The sequence below is a fragment of the Marmota flaviventris genome, chromosome 15 (assembly GCF_047511675.1).
Source record: "Marmota flaviventris isolate mMarFla1 chromosome 15, mMarFla1.hap1, whole genome shotgun sequence".
In the NCBI taxonomy this organism is placed as follows: domain Eukaryota; kingdom Metazoa; phylum Chordata; class Mammalia; order Rodentia; family Sciuridae; genus Marmota; species Marmota flaviventris.
The window spans coordinates 36198263-36211740 of record NC_092512.1 but is presented as its reverse complement, the minus strand read 5'-3'; the positions used below and the strand labels follow the sequence as shown (position 1 = coordinate 36211740).

General features: G+C 40.1%; 1 protein-coding gene across 1 annotated transcript in view; it reads right to left on the bottom strand.

Moving 5' to 3' along the window:
- Positions 1 to 13245, bottom strand: part of Snx31 (sorting nexin 31) — a 62835-nt gene extending 49590 nt beyond the window's left edge. Inside the window, exons 1-3 of the mRNA XM_027948056.2 lie at positions 13180 to 13245; positions 13006 to 13080; positions 2332 to 2446 (exon numbers count right to left, since the gene is read on the bottom strand). Of these exons, the coding sequence (XP_027803857.2) occupies positions 2332 to 2446; positions 13006 to 13080; positions 13180 to 13245 (256 nt within the window). The remainder of the gene's footprint in view (positions 1 to 2331; positions 2447 to 13005; positions 13081 to 13179) is intronic.
- Between the last annotated feature and the right edge of the window lie 233 nt (positions 13246 to 13478).

The window sequence follows — 13478 nt, the reverse complement described above, 5'->3', positions numbered from 1 at the left end:
CGCCTAAAACTAAAAAATAAATATTAAAAAAAAAAATTCTCTAAACTACATGAAGGGGCTGGGGTTGTAGCTCAGTGGCAGAGCGCTTGCCTCACACATGTGAGGCACTGGGTTCAATCCTCAGCACCACATAAAAATGAATAAACAAAATAAAGATATTGTATCCATCTGTAACTAAAAAAATAAAATATATATAAATAAATAAACTACATGAGGAACCATAAGGCAACCATTATCACCGTTTCATAGCTAAAGACACTGAGATTCAGAGGAGATAAGTATCTTGCTCAAGGTCATACAGTCAGTGAGAAGCAAAACCGGGATTTGACTCTGAAGTTGATTCAGAGTCCAAGCTCTCAGTTATGACACTTGGCTGTGCTGTTCCCTTACTTGACCTTATCAGAGGATGCACAAGACATCCTGATGATGTCGGGGGAGACCAGGCCTGGAACAGTGGCCCCTGAAGCACTGTGTTCACTTGTGAAAAGGCCAGTATTATTAAAGGTGTATTTTGCTAAGACTTGAGAAAACAAACCAAGAGAAAATGAAGACTCAAAAGAAATACAATTTGAGCTTGAAAAGTCTTATCCAACAGTTCTAAAAGGAAGTATAGGTTTCATTACACACACACACACACACAAAAAAAAAAATCCTGGGATATAGATGGTTTCCAGAATTTTGACTATGTTTAAGAAAAAATATATAGTCATGAGCTGGGCATGGTGTGCACATGTGTAATGCCAGTTGCTCAGAAGCCTGAGGCAGGAGGATCACAAATTCCACGTCAGCCTTAGCAGCTTAGCAAGGCCCTAAGCAATTTAGTGTGACTTTGTCTCAAATAAAAAGACTGCAGGTGTGACTCAGTGGTAAGGGACTTCCGGTTCACCCCAGTACCCACCCACTAAAAAATGTAATCATGAAAATAATGAGGTAAATTTATAATTGTTCATGTAGACTGATCTCTAAGATATATATTTTAAGAGGAAAAATTCAACATACAGAAGAAAAAACTTTTTTTCTTTAACTGTGAAGGACATCAGTGTGGTAGTTGTTGAAGTTTAAATAAGGTTTCTAGATAACATGACTGTATTTGTGTTGATTTCTGATTTGGATAACTATACTACAGTTATATAAGACAGTGTCCTTGATCTTAGGAAAGACACACAGAAGTATAAAGGATAAAATGACTTAGGTGTGTAACACTCAAACCTTTTAAAAAAACATACATACATCTATAACACACACATACACATACACAGATGGGAAAGAGAATAATAAAGCAAATGTAAAATGTTAATTGGGAAATCTAGGTGAATATACGGAAATTTTTTGTATTATTTTTTGCACTTTTTCTGTAAGTTAGAGTTTCAGAGCAAAATGTTATAAAGAATCAGGGACAGAAAAGTGTGTATAGTAAACTTCAACTTATGTTGAACAAGAAGAGATGGACACACATTCTAGTGTACACACGGATTGCTTCCAAGGAATACAGGAATCACTGGTAATATTGTTTGCCTCTGGAGGCCTGGGGTGGGAGGGAGATTTACCTTTCATTGCATATTCCTTTGCATAGTCTCTATTTTTTAAAATATTATGTGTATAGACTGATTCCTAATTTTAAAATCTTTAAATATTTTAATGCTAATTTTTCTCTATACACTGAACTCCCTCTTTTGTATAAGAGCTTCATCTTGTCAATCACAGTCTTACAGGGACAATATTTGCAGGACCCAGGTACCAGGCAACACCGTGGTACTGTCAACCTCACAGCGGCCGGCTCAGATCTCTGAGCATCCTTGTACCTTCACAACGCCTCTTCCAAAGTGAAAGTGCAATCTCTGGCACTGTTGTTAATAAACACCTCTGATACCTCCCTATATCTTTCCTGTGCACAGTTCAGCTCACCCCTTGTTCCATCCTAATCCAGGTCACATTTGTTTGATTTCTACAAAGTCAACATATGGCACCCAAGGGTGAATTTGAACATAAAGTATTTTTAAAACTCAATACAAAGAACACATATCATATGATTCCATATATATATATATATATATAATATATATATATAATGACCAGAATAAGCAAATCTCTAGAAATCCAAATTAGAATATTGATTGCCAGGGCTCGTGGAAGAAGGCTAAAATAGGGGTGACTACTAATAGGCACAAGGTTTCTTTTGGGGGTATACAGCAACATTTTGAAAGTAATTCTAGTGATGGTTTCCCAATTATATTAATATGTTAAACCCCACAGAATTACAAACTTTAAATGGATGAATTTTGTATTATGCAACTTATTTCTCAAATCTGTAATAGAATCCCAAATATATACCATTTTGCAAATATCGTTCCAGCTGGTCCCTCCTCTCCTCAGCCATAGATGGGGTCATTGCCAGATAGTACTTTGGTGGAAAAGGTGGTAGGGAATTTCCAAAGACCCGCCTCAGCTGAAAGATTCAGAAAACACAGTTAAGACAAGTGAGAATCCAATTCAAGGCTGATGAGATACTGAAGCTTCAGTGGGGTGTGGTGGTGCACAACTGTAACTCCAGCTACTTGGAGTGAGGAGAGTTGAGGCAGGAAGATCTCAAGTTTGAGGCCAGTCTCAGCAACTTAGTGAGATTCTGTCTCAAAAAGAATATATAGGGTGAAACTACAGCTCAAATATAAGTACCCCTAGGTTGAATTCCCAGTGCCAGGGAATGTAGGGGTGGGAGGATACTAAAGCCTCTCCTTAGAGCAAAGCCCAGTACTTTATTTAAAATTCACCCTTCTTGGTGGCCAAAAGGAGGAAAATAGATTGATTCTATTTTCTTAAAGATGAATACTGTGGGCTGGGGTTGTGGCTCAGCAGTAAAGCGTTCACCTAGCGCGTGTGAGGCCCTGGGTTCAATCCTCAACACCACATAAAAATAAATAAATAAAACAAAGGTATTGTGTCCAACTACAACTAAAAAATAAATATTTTTTTAAAAGGTGAATATATACATACGTCACACAATGTCAACTCCAGTCTAATTTTGGTAGAGTTGGGGTGTATTTTGATTTTCTATTTGTTTATAAGACTGCCAACAACTCAAAATTTTCTTAATTCATTTTATAATAATTATGTGTTTTTGTGATTACAGTTACTCCTAACCTCATATGTATCATATCTGAACTTGACAGATATGTTTAGAGTTGTACTAATGCAAAAAGCTACTAATAATGGTAGCTATGAACACTTGAAATGTGTCTAGTCTAAACTCAAGTACTATAAGGGGAAAATACACTTCAGATTTCAAAAACTTTAGTTTGAAGAAAAAAGAATGTTAAATATTTCATTGATAACTTTTTTTTTTTTTTTTGGTATTGGGTATTGAACCCAGGGGCGCTGAACCACTGAGCCACATCTCCAGCCGTTTTTTTATATTTTACTTAGAGACAGAGTCTCACTGAGTTGCTTAGGACTTTGCTAAGTTCTTGAAGCTGACCTCAAACTCACAATCCTCCTGCCTCAGCCTCCTGAGCCACTGGATTATAGGCATGCACCACCATACTCAGTGGCTCACTGATAACTTTTCATATTGACTACACATTTGAACTGATAATACTATGGTTATATTAAATTAAATCCATAATCTAAATTAATTCCACATGTTTTTTTTACTCTTTTTAATGTAGTTACCAGAAAGTTTTAAATTACATACATGGTACATATATTTCTATAGGATAATGCTGGTTACAGAATTCCTATAAAGCTGACATATAATCCTAATAGGAACCCAGCAGGCCCTTCCCTCCCACTCACCTATAAATGACCCAAGACCACAGTGGTAATTTTTTTTATAGAAGATTCATAAAAATAATTTTAAAATTAAGAAACAATAGTTCCAATGCTAAACTTGCAATGACAGCTCAACAGCAAGGCAATATCAAAAAAAGAGACTGGACCAGAACTTCATCAGGTTTTATGGCATTTCTTGATCAGGAGGGCTGAAAACAATTACCATTACGTACTATTACAGTAGTCTGTGGTTTAAAGAAAGCATAAGGCAGATCCAAGGGAAATAGAACTGCAAACAGGCAAAATTCAAATTTTAATTTAATTGTGATTGCTTTTGCCACAATTAGTAGTGTGTATCTGGCAAACATTTTCCTTGCATAGACTCTAACTTCAAAATACATCAAGAATCTGACCACTTCCTTCTTTTCGCCGTCCCTAATACCATTATGCTGGTCCAAGCCTTGTCATCTGTTTTCTAGATTACTGCAGTAGCCTTCCAAAGGGTCTCTCTGCTTCTTCACTTGACCCCCTTCAGTCTATTCTAACACAGCATCTAAGGTGATACTTCAAAATTGTAAGTCAAATCATTGCACTGCCCTGCTCAAATCCTCTGTGGCTTCCCATCTCACTCAAGGAAAAGTCAAAATCTTTATAACCTAGAACTATGTCATCCAATATGGTGGCCATTCACCATCTGTGAGTAAATGTAAACTTAATTGAAATAAAACAAAGAATACAAATTCAGTTTCACAGTCATTCTAGCCACATTTCAAGTGTTGCCTAGCTGCCTGAAACATGGCAAGTTGTTATTGAATTGGACAAAGCAGATAGAGAGCATTTTCAACAGCACAGAAAGTTCTATTGGACAGTGTTGGTCTAACATCTTGAAAGATAGACTGTTAGTTTGAGGGCAAAATATAGCTCCCTGATGCGTTTAGTTTGGTTGATCAATTTTTAGAGAATTTTAACTTAATGCCAATATTTATTTATAAGATTTTAAAATTAAAAAACTTATATCCTGGAGAGAATGCAAAATATTTCAGCCACTTTGGAAAACAGTTTGACAATGCTTTACAAAGCTAAACATAGTCTTCCATGTAATCCAGTGATTACACTCCTAAGTATTTATCCAACTGATTTGAAAACTATGTCCACATAAAAACTTGCATGTGAACATTTATAGCAGCTTTATTAATAGCTCTCCAAACTAAAAGCAATAAAGATGTCCTCAAATGCATAGATTAAAAAATTGAGAAATATCTATATAATAGAATATTATTCTTCAATAAAAGGAAATGAATTATGGAACCACAAAAAGACATGGATGAGTCTTAAATGCATATTGCCAAGTGGAAATTAGGCAGTCTGAAGAAGCTACATACTATATGATTTCAATTATATGGCATTCTGGAAAAGGAAAAGGCAAGACTACAGAGACCATTAAAAAAACAACAGTAACCAGGGGCTTGGGGTGAAGGGGTACTGAATAGATGAAGCACATGGGATTTTTTTCTTTTTTAAAGTCATTTATTAGCATATATAATGTGATCAGATTGAGGGGCTCAGATGATACTGAGAGGACTGTGTGTGCAGCACATGATTTTTTTTTTTTTTTTAGGGAAGTAAAGTTATTCTGTATGATATAACTGTGGACATGACAGTATACATTTGTTAAAACCCACTGAACCTTACAACGCAAGCTTAACAAAGCAAATATTTTTAATAATCATTTAGGAAGTAGAAGAATCCCAGGATGGTATACAGGGTGTGCCAAAACAAGCTAATTATATTATCAATGTATAAAACCACAGGAATGAGGGCTGTAAAGGACTGACCTAAAGAACTTTGGAATTGAGTGAAGTCTGTAGAACCCAATGGCATGGCAACTAGCTGGACATAAGCATTTGAGTTGATAAAAGTTGTTTCCCACAGGAGTATGAGTTAACAATTCTAATACTGCTCTGTGTGTATACACAGCCAACAAGTTAGTAAATAACAGCAGATAGTGGGAGTCAGTTTTCTCACTGTTATTATGGGAATTTGCAGATAAGACCAGGAGGCAAGAATGACCAAGAATAAGATATCAGAGTTAGACGAACTGGCATGCACTCACTTTTAGCTTAGCATAGATACAGATGGATACATATGGAAATACTTACAGGTAAGTCCATATACATTGGTTATTGTACACACATTCACTTCCTTGCTGCAGGAGAGAGGACCTAGAAGCAGCAACCCTTCAGTAGCACTGAACACAGCTAGCACCTAGACCTTGGTTTCTAATGCCGTTCTTCAACAAAAGCAACCAAGGATCCATGGAAAATGGCTGACTCCAGGACTGAGATAGACACAAACAAGATGATCCTGAGTATCTTGTAACCCCAGGAAGTAAGGAAGTATTCAAAACAAAAGAAAATCAACACTGGGAGCATATCAAAGACACTCAGGAGCAAATTCAAAGAGCTCCCATGGGCCAAAGTTGGGATAATTTGATCCAAAAAATAAAGTAGTATTGATATTGAGCCCAAAGTATAAAGTGAATATCCATCATTCTATACAGATAAAAATTGTTGAATGAACAAATAGGAGAAAACAGACAAATCTGTGCAGAAGAATTTCTGAGACTCATTGCTCAAGGAGGGGAGCATAAAGCCTGCTCTCAGTGTGGGCTGTGCATAGTGACTTCCTTCCAAAGAGTACACCAGGAAAGGGAGCTTTACAGTGGAGAAACCAGGTAAGCACCACCTCAACGAAATGATGGGTAATGACAACAGTGATAAGATATGTGGACAATAGGTACCCAGGACAGGATGTGCTTAGAAAGGTGCTTTACCCAGCTCAATTCACAATAGCTAAACTAGGTGCCCTTCAACAGATGAATGGATAAAGAAAATGTGGTACATATACACAATGGAATACTACTCAGCCATAAAAAGAAGGAAATATGGCATTTGCTAGTAAATGGATGAAACTAGAGACTATCATGCTTAGTGAAATAAACCAATCCTTCAAAACCAAAAACCCAATGTTCTCTCTAATATGCTAATGCTGACTCACAATGGGGTGGGGGAGTTTACTGGATTGGACAAAGGAGAATGAAGAGAAGGGAGGGGGAATGGGAATGAGAAAGACTGTAGAATAAATCAGACACTACTTTCCTATGTTCTTATATGAATATGCAACCAGTATAACTGCACACCATGTACAACCTCAAAAATGAGAAGTTATACTCCATTATGTACCATACGTCAAAATACATTCCATTGTCATGTATTAGAAAAGAAAAGAAAGGTGCTTTACCTCTGAGATCTTCATCCCTTCCCAAACCTATAATCTTATTCTCATTGTGTGAAAAACATAAGATTCCAATAGAGGGGCATCCCATAAAATATGTGACCAGTACTTTTCAAAACTGTCATATTGTTAAAAAGAAGGAAAGTCTGAGAAACTGTCATAGTCCAAGGAGCTTAAGGAGACAAAATGACTAAATATAGAGTCCTGGTCCTGGATTAGAAATAGGACAGTAGGCAAAAACGAAGAAAGTCTGAATAACATGGAGTACATGGGAAGTCTCTGTACTATCTTTTCTGTAAACTAAGACTGTTCCCCAAAAATGAGGTTTGCATTTTAAAAATACTTGATGTACTTGCTTCTCTTGAAAAACCAGAAGGTCTAGAATCCATGGATTCACTCTCTTATGCAATCCCAACTGACTGATAAGAGACAAGCAGTTCCATGCTCTGCTTCTCACCTCCTTTAAATTGCTTGCCTGACCCCTGGAGCCCTTGAAGTTTGCCACCTTTTATGTAACTCTAGCACAAAACATTGTTGCAACCATTGTGTTTCTTTGAAACTCAAGGAAATATTCCACCCTGCCAGAGACTGTCAAAAGGCACCCCAGCTGGAGCTCCATGCCAGGCAGGGCTGCTTAAACAATCCAGGGATTTATGCACCCCCATCTCTGCTAATTCCACTCAGCAAAGCAGAGAGCTGTCTTCTTTGCGTGCAATTATTTCTTGATTAACTGATTAAATGATCTTTAAAAGGCAATTGTCTTTTTTGGCATGTGTTCATCAATGTCACAGATGCTGCCAAATTGGTTCTTATCAGAGCAACCTTGAGACAACAGGGCTACCCAAGGTTTGCCTCTGCAGGAGGGCATCAGGGGGAACCCCTGTCTGAGGCCAAAGGCTGTGGGGAAGTTAGCAAGGATTAGGTTTTAATGCCCAGAACAGAGCAAAAAGCGTCCCAGAAGATTTTCAACCTGATCTGACTTCTCAAGAAACCTTTTGCCTCCCTTCTCTAATATGGTAAGAGGTTAAACATACAGTAAACAGTAGTTAATCCTGCAGGAAGTCAATGCCACGGCTCAACTCTATCACCATAGAACCTTCTCGATGGGTTTCAGATAGCACATAGTCTAGTTATGGAAACCTCTTGCATACTAAGAATTAGCTGGTATAAGAGTTTGGCTCAATCCCTCTGTCAAAAAAAAATGTTCAAAAAGATCAAAAGGAAAACACAGCTCTTACTATGAGACATTTTTTGTTGGTTTCAGCTGTTTTTTTTTTTTTTTTTTTTTTCTGGAGGACCCTGTTCAGATTTTTTTCAAATCTCAGAACCTCTTACACTGAACTTCCCCATTGTGCAGTTCTGCTTTATAACATAAGTGGGACCATTCTGACCAGCTGAAAGTGTCACCTCCTTCTCCTGTGTTCAGACAGCACCCACATCAACTCCAGAGGGGTAAGAATCTGGAACAAGTGGAATTAGAGATATAAACACAGAGTTTTCTACAGTCTCTGTTTTTAATGTTGACTCATTCATCTCGCATCTCCAAGTCCCAGACTCACCAGAAAAGGGCACAGCTCAAAGCGATATTGGTTGGGGCATCTAAACTCGATGTGGGAGAAGAGTCAGAGAAAGGCATCTCATGCAATCAAGGGGGGCTTCCTGGGAAAGGTGGGACTTGAGAAAGGACTGGTTCCTGACAGGTGGACTGGAAATTAAGAGTACTCCAAGCAGGGGAAATAAGCAAGGCAGGGGCAATGATTGGGCCAGCCTGTTAGGAACCAGATATTCCAGTAGAGAAATGAGGAGATCATGTTAGCTCAGCGTGAGGAAGGAGCCAGGTAGGACCTGCACCTGGCAGGGAGGGGCAAAGAAGCAGTGTGAGAGGTTTGCACAGCCCTCCCCTCCTGCTAAAGTATCCTTTGCAAGCTTTCCTGACTTGTCCCCATTGCCACCCAGGTCTGATGCTGCCTGATTGCAAGAGGCAAGCACCCTGTTCGTAGAGCCCAGCATCACTTCCACGACACTGGGCCAAAATGAGCTGATTACATGTTGCCATCACAGATTTTATAGCTGTTTAGGAAGGATAGTGCCGGCAAGGCAGAGGTCTGAATCAAACTGGTTTTATTTATCAAGAGACCCAGAGAAAAGGTGGCTCAGCCAGTTCAAACAGCAAAGAGATGTGAGCAGTGGTCAGCAGTATAGGGACATGCTGCCAGTCCTCCAGGGAGCCTCACTGAGGGACGGGACTCAGAGGATGATGTCAGAGAACACGAGTCACAGCTGACCATCTTTTCTTTCCTAGGTCCAGTCTTATGCGTACCCTGGAGTGTTAGGGGGATGTGCCAGAAGTCACTGCATCTAGGCAGGTGTACCTCCTCAATCTCAGAAGTATCTAACATATAAAATACAAATTGAATTATTTGGGGGGGGGGGGTGCTGGGGATTGAACTTGGGGGCACTTAACTACTGAGCCACATCCCCAGCCCTATTTTGTATTTTATTTAGAGACAGGGTCTCACTGAGTTGCTTAATACCTCGATATTGCTGAGGCTGGCTTTGAACTCATGATCCTCCTGCCTCAGCCTCCCGAGCTGCTGGGATTACAGGCATGCACCACTGTGCCCAGCTATAAATCCAATTCTTATAACCAAAAATTACATATGCTACAGTCATAGTATTTGCTTAATTTAAGTACACAGCATACAATAGGAACTTTGTAAGTATTTCTTAAATAAATATGCTAGTAATAAGCTTATTCTTACCACAAACACATATACATGGCTACACACACACACACACACACACACACACACGAGACTTTTCTACCATTTCCCTTTTTAAAGTGCTTTGTATTGAATCAGATTAAGAATTTGGAAGTTTCATATCCTCCACAGACGAGGAAAATAAAAACCAACAGAGAAATGGCTGGAAAAGCTCACCCAACCTTTCAATGTCCCACTCCGGTGACCAGTATAATACAGGATGCCCAGTTAAGTATGTCCCAAAGAGTACATAGGACATCTTATATTTAAAAAATTGATTATTTACCTAAAATTAAAATTTAATTGGGGATCTGTATTTCTGTGTGTTAAATCTGGCCACCCCACTCCATTCTTTATCTATTAAATAGGAGTGACGATGCCGATGCCCTGGTGGGGTTGCTGGGCAGCTCCAGCAAAATCCTGGGCAGCAACTCTGATGACAGAAAGTAGGTCCTATGGCCTGGGGGCCAGGATTGAATGGAGGGAATCAAGGGCAAAGAGGACAAAGAGACTTCCTTCCTTCCTTCCTTCCTTCCTTCCTTCCTTCCTTCCTCTAGGATTACAGGAGTCACTGTGTCTCACAGTTACTGCACTACTAGGGATTGAACCCAGGCCTGCTCTACCACTGAACTACATCACCAGCCTTTTTTATTTTGAGACAAATTCTAGCTAAGTTGCTGGAACTTGCCATCCTCCTGCCTCAGCCTCCCAAGTTGCTGGGATTACAGGCCTGGCCACCATGTCTAGTTCAAGGGGACTTTCAGAGTGATAAAACTGTTCTTTGTCTTGATTATGGTGGTATTGACTATGTACATTTACTGAAAGTCATCACACTAAACACGTACAATTGGGTAATATCATTATGTTATTCCAAAATATAGTAAAAGCAAGTTGGGTTAGGACTCAATTGTCTTACTGATAATTTATTTTTGTCAAGTTTAATAAGAAATCATGTAATATGGCTGGGTGCAGTGGCATAACCTATAATCCCAGTGACTCAGGAGGCTGAGGCAGGAGGATCCTAGGTTTGAGGACAACCTTGACAACTTAATGAGACCCTATCTCAAAATAAAATTTAAGAAGGGCTGGAGATGTAGCTCAGTGGTCAAAGTGGTAAAGTGTCCCTGGATTCAATCCTCAGCATTGAAAAAAAAGAAGGAGAAGGGGAAGAAAAAGAAGAATGAGAAAAAAAAGAAGAGGAGGAGAAGGAGGAGGAGGAAGAAGAAAAGAAACCACAAAAGGTAAGGGTCAGAGTATGTTCTAAACATCAAATCCTGGCCCCTAACTGTCACAAGCACCCTAAGAGGTTGACATCCATATGTAAGTGCTTGCTTATTATTTCTGGTGAGAAAACTGAAGGTCAGAGGAGAGGTGAGCAGCCTGGAAGCAGAGGGTCCCATATTCTCCCCGCTGCCTCCTGCTTTGCACTCATGTTGGCCCCTTCCTCATTCCCCTCTCACATTCCAGGAAGAGCCATGGAGGCAGGAGAGGATACCCTGACTTCTGCTACCAAATGTCTGAAACATCTCTCCTTTCTCTTCCTTCGAGATCTTCATCTGCCCACCTGCAGCTCCCCAAATGTGTATTGGTCAAAAGCAACTTCTCATCTTTCAGAAATCTGAATGCACAGCCTTCTTTATCCAGTCATTTACCAATCATTCCTGAGGGTTGCTGGGTTGCCGGCACTGCTAATACACTCAAATTATTGCTAGTAATCACATTGCAATGTTTTTCTTGTTAAGTCCAGAGATATTTAATCATACCTTGAAAATGGACTTTTCCAATTCACTACAACATATGAATGAGAAGACTTGCCATAGTAACCCTTTCTTTTTCTTTTTCTTTTTGTTATTAGATCTTTATGGATATACATAGTAATTTGGTTCATCCTGATAAACTTAGACATGCATGGAAATCTGTTCCTTTTCCCTGTCCCTTTCCCTTCTCATCCCCCACTTCTCTTTTGTCTACTAGACTTCCTTTTGCTGGTCTATTGATTTGTATTTGATGGGTTCTTTACACCTTTTCAATAGTAGAAAAACTTAGCTGTCCACTATCAGAAGATGGTTAAATGAAATACGGCATCACTGTTCACTAGGAACCCAGAGACTTTCAATGTCAGACTCTGGTGACCAGTATAATACAGGATGCCCAGTTAAGTATGTCCCAAAGAGTACATAGGACATCTTATATTTTAAAAAATGATTATTTACCTAAAATGAAAATTTAATTGGGGATCCTGTATTTCTGTGTATTAAATCTGGCCACCCCACTCGATTCCAGACTTTCTCTAGATTCCTAGCGAATAGCATGAAATGGTTCCTAGTGAACCTGTAATGAAAGGTCCCCTTTCCAATGTTAATAGCTATTGCCTTCTGTCTTCTTTATCCTCTTTTTAACATGAGGTATGTGTTCTTTAAAATCTAAACTCTAGAAAAAGAAAAGAAACAACTACTTGTGGAGAAAGATGGAAGGAGAATTTGAACTTTATTTCCCAAATTTCACTTACTTCTCTAACCATTTGGAAGACTTATACCTCCTCACAAAACCAATAAAATCCATTAGAGCAAACTAATAAATCCACCTACCACCCAGAGGAAATAGTAGGCACACCAGGGTAAGAAACTGCAGTAGGAAATTACCTCCTAAGTTGGTAAGTCATCTGTTTTCTGGGTTCCCCAGTTACTAGGATTTGAAATTTATGATTATGAAATTATGATTTGAAAACAAAAACAGACACACATTTTTTTAAAGGTGGCAAACTTAAAATCTCTAGAGAGAAAGGAGATTGCTCATGTTCTAGATTCCTAAGACTACACTTTTGTCTTGATTTAATTTGCTCATTTTGAAAGGGGACCCTGCCCTGGGGAACAGTTGGCACTGAAATGAAGCCCACTATAGATCCAGCACCCTACAGATGGGGCTGGGTGAGCTGAAAATGGGTTGAGAAAGTCACATGTGCCCTGTTCCTCATCTCATATCTGTAGGTGATTAGGAGCCATAACATGTAATCATGAAGCTGTACGCCAAGCAATTCACATTTAATCCTTACCAGTTTTAGGGATTAGGAAACCGAAGCCCCCCAAAGTCTAAAATCTTAGTCACACAACTAGAGCTCTTTGGGCAACACTTTCCCCCACCTGTCTCAGGTGGGGGGGTGGCTACTTGCTTCTGACCTGCTCACCTGTTCGTTCCAACGGTGTAGCTGGCTGTAGCGCACCTTGCAGAAGAGGAATCCGTCCAGGTACACGGAGTACAGCTACAAACACACAGATCCCGCCCCGAATTAGCTAAAGGAGCAGGTGAGCAGGGTCACCCTCTCCCTAGCCACTCAGCCCGACCCCGGCCCCAGGCGCACCACGTAGCGGCCTCCCAGCGAGTCTGACCGCTGCTGGGACACCGGGATACAGAAGTGCATCTTCATGACTGGAGCAGCGACCCCGAAGGAGCTCAGGGAGACGGACCCGCGGTGGCGACGCGATCACCTGTTCTGCACCGGACAGCGGTGGCGGTAGCTGGGCTGACCTCGCCGCGGAGGCGGGTCCCTGAGCCAGCTCACCCAAGCCCAAGCCGTCCCCAGGTGGGCGGGGCCGAGGCGGTGACCGGGTCCCCCACTCCCTCTCCCCTCGCCGATCTGCAGGCTCCCAGGAGGGACTG